General features: G+C 64.2%; 3 protein-coding genes across 3 annotated transcripts in view; all 3 read right to left on the bottom strand.

The window, feature by feature from the left end:
* Nucleotides 1-6,042, bottom strand: part of RPUSD1 (RNA pseudouridine synthase domain containing 1) — a 296,072-nt gene that overhangs the window by 71,852 nt on the left and 218,178 nt on the right. The window lies entirely within an intron of this gene.
* The window catches only part of LMF1 (lipase maturation factor 1), a 105,936-nt gene that overhangs the window by 11,553 nt on the left and 88,341 nt on the right, over nucleotides 1-6,042 (bottom strand). Inside the window, exons 7-10 of the mRNA XM_050774709.1 lie at nucleotides 3,725-3,905; nucleotides 3,286-3,439; nucleotides 2,442-2,625; nucleotides 1,173-1,285 (exon numbers count right to left, since the gene is read on the bottom strand). Coding sequence (XP_050630666.1) covers nucleotides 1,173-1,285; nucleotides 2,442-2,625; nucleotides 3,286-3,439; nucleotides 3,725-3,905 — 632 coding nt within the window. The remainder of the gene's footprint in view (nucleotides 1-1,172; nucleotides 1,286-2,441; nucleotides 2,626-3,285; nucleotides 3,440-3,724; nucleotides 3,906-6,042) is intronic.
* Nucleotides 1-6,042, bottom strand: part of CIAO3 (cytosolic iron-sulfur assembly component 3) — a 148,777-nt gene that overhangs the window by 127,502 nt on the left and 15,233 nt on the right. The gene's annotated exons all lie outside the window — the stretch shown is intronic.

Below are 6,042 nucleotides of genomic sequence, written 5' to 3'. Positions count from 1 at the left end.
CATCGCCCCTCTGCCCCAGCTCCCTGTAATACCAGTGCTGGGGAAGCAGCCCTGGAAGGGCTGGCCAGGAGCACCCTGCCCGGGCTGCCAGACTCAGGGCCCAGCTGCTCCACTGCCTCTCTGGACCTCAGCACCCCCTCCCACCCCTACCCTCCAGCTCCTCTGCTGGGGCCTCCAGACAGCTGTGAGCAACTCCAGAGGGTGCAGCTGTCCCAGCTCCCAAGTGTTCCTGGAGGGAAAATCCAGAGCTATGTTTTCCGTCAGAATTGGCGGCTGATGGTGCAGGGGAGGGGTGGGCAGTCCAGACTCTGTTCCTACAACCTCCAGGGGGCTGCTCAGTCCCAACCATGTGGGGTAGGGGATGCAAACGCTTGTGAGAGTCGCCACCCCAGGTCTGGCCACGCGGGCGTCTCCAATCCCCCATGCTCTGTCCCACCCTGGACCCTACCCCACACTGTCCTCAGATCCCCTCCCGTACCCCCGTGGGGCCCCATCCCTGCCTCCTGCTCCTCTTTGGGAGGCCCTAGCTCTCCCCCAAAACCTTGTCTTCTGGTCACAGTGCTCAGGGTCCTTGGCGTCTCCCCTGCACCCCAGCTCCCCTGGTGGAGTCTGGAAAGCCAGCCCCGGTGTGGGGAGGAGGCTGACCTCCCCCGCTGGCTGCCACCTCTGGCTCCCGAGAATCTCACCCCACAGGGCTCCCTCCTTGGGATGTCACCAAGTCCCTGCCCAGGGTGGGCCAGGCTGCAGGGCCCACAGGAGCCCCCTGCTCAGTTCACCATGGGCCTTGGGGCTCCTGGAGTGAGGGCCCCGCCTGTCCTTCTTGCCTCTCCAGGCCAGGAGCAGAGCAGGCACCCGGAGGACGCCTCAACAAAGGTGTGAACCGCGGCGCCCTGCCTGGCCAGGGACCTTGGCCGTGGCGTCCAGAGTAGCTGTCCTGGCTCCTCTCACCATGGCAGGTTTGGTTTGAGGTGGGCTATGAGGCAGGGGTGGGACCAGCCTTGATGCCAAGGCTGATGGGGGGGCCCTTTTTGCTCCCAGCAGGCCCCACCTTCTGCCTCTGCAGGAGGGAAGGGGCACTTCCTGTAAACAGGTGGGGTGTGGGTACAGCTGGGTGGGACCCCAGCAGACACCTGGATTTGGGGGAGGCCCCTGAACAGCGGAGAGCGTCTTACCTGGGCGGGGGCCTGCTTGCGAAGGGGTTGTGTGCCAGCAGGGACAGGGCCTCAGCATCGCTGGCCAGGAGCTTGCCAGCCAGGTGGAGGATCCAGTCATTGTGCTCGTAGGTCTGGGAGGAGAGGTCGGGCTGGAGATGGCTGCGCCACGCGCTGTCCAGGCACAGCCCCTCCAGATGCTCAGCCGTGCCCTCCACTCCCTCCCGCGCCAGCCTCTCTGTCTGTCCAGCAGCATGTGGTCCTGAGGCTTTCCTGGAGGTGGGTTCCCTGGGCGGTCACACCCCAGTTCTTTGGCTGGGGTCCCCTTAAGGGGCCGCCTGCTTCGCATGCTCCTTGTAGCCCTGACCACTCATTCCCAGGCTGGCCGCTGGCCTCACTCCCCTGCCTGGGCGCCTCGGAGCCTGTCTGCCCCAGCTCCCTCCGTCTGGGCCCTGCCTCCCTGAGGCTCAGTTTTCTGGTGGCTGAGATGGGACCAGGAGGACAGAAACAGCAGCTCTGTACGTGAGTGCCTCTGCTACCCCAGCCCTGAGGATTCCTTCCTTCCTGCTTTTTTTTTTTTTTTTGAGACGGAGTCTCGCTCTGTCGCCCAGGCTGGAGTGCAGTGGCCAGACCTCCGCTCACTGCGAGCTCCACCTCCCGGGTTCGAGCCATTCTCCTGCCTCAGCCTCCCAAGCAGCTGGGACTACAGGCGCCGCCACCTCACCCGGCTTATTTTTTTGTATTTTTAGTAGAGATGGGGTTTCACTGTGTTAGCCAGGATGGTCTCGATCTCCTGACCTCATGATCCGTCCGTCTCGGCCTCCCAAAGTACTGGGATTACAGGCTTGAGCCACCGCGCCCGGCCAACAGTTCCCTGACCGGGAACCGAACCTTCCTGTTTTCTGAGACAGGGTCTGGCTCTGTTCCCAGGCTCGAGTGCAATGGCGTCATGATTTGAGGCTGCAGCGATTGGGCTCAATTGATCCTTCCTCCTCCCACGTAGCTGAAACCACAGGCGCTGCCCTCACTTGCTGCTAATTCTGTATTCAGGGTCTCGCTATGGCACCCAGGCTGGGATTCCTGGCATGAGACTCCACCTGGCGGATCCTGGGGGACGCTGGGGCTGGGCCTGGATGTCGTGTGGGCTCAGTTCTCAGCTCAGGCAGGATCCCATCCCCCCAGCCTCCCTCCCCACCAGCCCCTTCGGTGGGTGCTCTAGGAACCTGTCCTCTCAGGGCAGAAGAGGGCGGGGTACAGGCGGGGCCGTGCCCGCCGGGGATTGTCCCCCACCTGAAAGGCGGCGAACCACATCAGCCAGTCCAGGCGGTAGTGGTACGGGGAGATGAGGCAGGGCCGTCTGCTGGGGTCGCCTGGCTTGCACTTGAACTCGTAGTCCTCCCACACGGCGTCGGGGGCGCTGGCGTTGGGGCTGGCCGTGCCCTGCAGGATCACCTCCGTCCGCTCCTTGGTGATGCTGCTGGGAGACCGAGGCAGGCCAGGCCCACATCACACACCGGCTGGGCTGAGTGGGGTGCATGGGGGTTCCCCGACTGACCATCCTGGCCCAGGTGGAGGGCCTACACCCCCACCTGCCTCCTGGTCAGGGGCTACTGCGAGGCTGGGTGGGGCTGGGGAGTCTCGGGGACTGGCCCCAGGGGCTCATTTGAGAGCACATTCCCTGCCCCTGAAGACCCGGCCACAGCCGGCATGTGCCCCATGCCCCTTGGCAGCTCGGGGTGGACACGAGGGGGAAGAGGCCAGGGGCTGGCCCAGGGCAGGGAGAGCACCTGTGTTCAGGCAGCACTGCCTGGCATTCCCACCCAGGGAGTCAGGGCCTGGTCGCCTCTTCCTTACGCCCCCAGTAGGCATTCCAGGGCCACAGCCCACCTGCCTGGTGACCTCGGGCCCTACCCCTTTGCCTCATGCAACCAGGACGGAGGAGGCCTGCATGTCCAGGCCCGGTAATGGCGACAGCATGGCCTGTGCCTGGGTCATGCTGGGGTGGGGCAGGGGACACTTGGGGTCATGGGGGCCCACACTCCAACCCCGCCTGAATGTGGCTGCTCAGGGCTGAGTCTCCTCACATACCCAGCTCCGGACCCAGCTCCGGGAGATGGGGACCCCAGGCCCATACCTTCCGAAGGCCCCGTAAGTGTTGACAATGTGAAGAGAGTTGAAATGGGTGTTCATGACCTGTCTGGAGCTCAGCAAGTTGAGGACCACGGGCACGCTGAGCCAGGCCAGCAGGATGCCCAGCGAGACGTTGGCTGCACGCCGCACCACAGAGCCTGGCAGGGGAGTGAGATCTTCCAGGTGGGGCTCCCAGTCGCCCCCTGGCCTGTCCCGGGGAGACTCCAGCTGGTGCTCACTAAGGGTCAGCTGTCCAGGGTCCCGGGGATGGAGCAGCAGCTGACGTCAGGCACCTTGTTCCCGGCGTGCTACACAGTGGACGACACTGGCCCACCTCCTGCCCTGGCACCCCCAACCCACAGGGGCAGGCTGTCGGGCTGGCACCACCCAGCTTTCTCATGCCCGTGGGCACTGGGGCAGGGCCCCCCGGCTGAGCCACCTACCGAATCTGGGCTTGGGCCGGGCGCCTCGGATTTCCCTCTGCATCTGCAGGACTCGGTCCTTCAGGCTGCCTGGCCCGGAGGGGAACAAGAACCCCAGGGTGGCGTCATCGAAGCAGGCCAGGCTGGGCACCATGGTCAGCCAGTTGAGGAAGCTGAGATTCCCGCTGACGATGAGGATGGCCTGTGGAGACGCTGCAGCTGAGCCTCGTGCAGGGCCCCTGGGCGGCTGGATCCTCCCTTCTTGGAGCAGGGGGGCCCTGCACCCAGCTTTGCCCTTGCCATCCCCCAGCCCTGGCATCACAACTGAAACCCAGCTGTGCCTTCATGGAGGGGACAGCAGACGCCTCAGAGGTGCCTTCTGACAGATGCTTCCAGAACGTTCCTCCCATGACTGCACGTTTCTGTGCAGGTTCTGTCCCTTGCTTTAGTGATACGCAAGGTCTGGGGCTGGACCAGACCCTGTGCCCTCCTGGAACTCCTCACCTGCAAAGGGTGCCTGCCGGGGTTACGCCCAGGGAGGGTTGGCGTGTCCAAACAGAGAAGGCTGTGCTTGGAGAGTGGGTGCCGGGGACGCCCCTCAGCCGACAGGTGCCACGGACAACAGGGAGCATGGGGGGCCACCAGTAACGCTCCCACTCCAAAATACGAAGTGCAAGGAAGCGAGACACAGGCCCAGGCCCCTGTGCCCCAGAGATGGACAGCAGGAGAGGGGAGGGGCTGCATGCAGGGCTGGCCGGGCAGCACGTCCGGGAGGGCTCCAGGGAACGGTTCAGCAGCAGCAGTGGGCAAAGCCGTGGCAGGAGGGACTCGGAGGGACCTGCTTCTGGACACCCCTGCAGGCCAGTGATCGTTAGGTGACGAAACTGGAGACTGAGCCGCTGTCCCTGCAGCTCCATCAGGTGATGTCACAGGTGCCAAACCTCACCCTGGCCGTTGCCGCGGAGGCGTCAGGGAGAGGCGGCGGCTTGCGTGGCCGGTTGCCCCGCGTGGGTAATGGTCTGCGGCTGAGCCGGTGGACCCTGGGCGGGCAAGACCCGGGCGTGGCTCCCTCAGACGGGTCTGTCGGCCAGATTTGATGCACTAAAGCCCAGCCTTTGTCCCCATAACTCAGGAGGAGGGCTGAGGGCATGGACCCCGATGTCTAATAAGGGTCTCGCAGGGGCAGCCGCATCAGTTTTATAGATGATGACAGCGTTTTATGAACTGTGCATTCACGGCTCTCCCTGGGTTAATTTGGAAAAATACCTTTCCTGGTTCTGAGCCCCAAATGAACACGTTCTTATTCTCCACTGTCTACAATGTTACTAACCCCCTGTGCTAAAACCAGCCCCGCCTTGCCGTGCCTGGGGTTAGCCACCTCTGCCAGCAGCTTCCCTGGCGGGCCAGACCCCCATGGCCTCTGTCCTGAGTGTGACCAGGGCTGGTCGGGGGTGGGGCAGGGCGGCTGGGAGCCCCTGAGCTCCCGTGACAGGGAGGGTGCAGGGCTGGGCACTGAGGTCTGGCCTTTGGACCCACTCTGGGGTGCTCTGGAGGGGGCGCCCCAGGTGACACTGGAATGTCCTGCCATCCATTCCTGGTGGGAGAAGCTCCAGCCTTTCTGGCCCTTCCCTGGGCCCAGCCTGACCGGCAGATGGGACCAAAGCGACCTGTGGTCATCCTGCTGGGAGCTCAGTGGGGAACTCTAGACTCAGGGAACTAGGGCTCCATGGAGCACAGATCTGGGTGTGAAATCCCGTTTCTAAGAAAGCTTCAGGGCTCGGGGACTCGGGGCCCTGCTCCGTGCGGAGGCGACCCCGCCGCGCAGCGTTCAGCTGCTCTGGTGCATCTCTCGCCCTCCATCTGGTCGGCTGTTTTGTTATGAAAACGCAGTTCCGTGTAGAGTGCACGGCCTGAGTGCTCCTGGGGGACCTAGTCTTCCTTGTTTTTCTTCTAGCGTCACTGAGCCATCTCCTCAGAGGGAAATCAATCTGCTCAGAGCCCATCTGTGCTCGCCCCCGGCCGGCAGAGTCCTCACACGGCCGTGCAGCCCACAGATGACCCAGCCGGTGGCTGGGAGCAGGGGCGGGGCCAGAGGGGTCCCCACGGCCGGCACAGGAAGAGGAGCTTGAGGTGATGGAATCCTGGGGCCAAGAGACGGAGCAGCAGGGGTTCCGAGGCCAGTGGCGCGTGGCCCCAAGAAGGAAGAGCGGGGTTGGGGTCTCTGGATGCCTCTGGGGCCTCCCGCCTGTCAGCTGCCACAGAGAACAGGTGCGCTTGTGAGGACCCTCTGCTGAGGACACGCCGGCGCTCACGGGGACCCTCCGCGGACGACAAGCCTG

The sequence above is a fragment of the Macaca thibetana genome, chromosome 20 (assembly GCF_024542745.1).
Source record: "Macaca thibetana thibetana isolate TM-01 chromosome 20, ASM2454274v1, whole genome shotgun sequence".
Classification (NCBI taxonomy): Eukaryota; Metazoa; Chordata; class Mammalia; order Primates; family Cercopithecidae; genus Macaca; species Macaca thibetana.
Note: the sequence above shows the minus strand (reverse complement) of the source record. Positions and strands in the feature narration are given on the sequence as shown.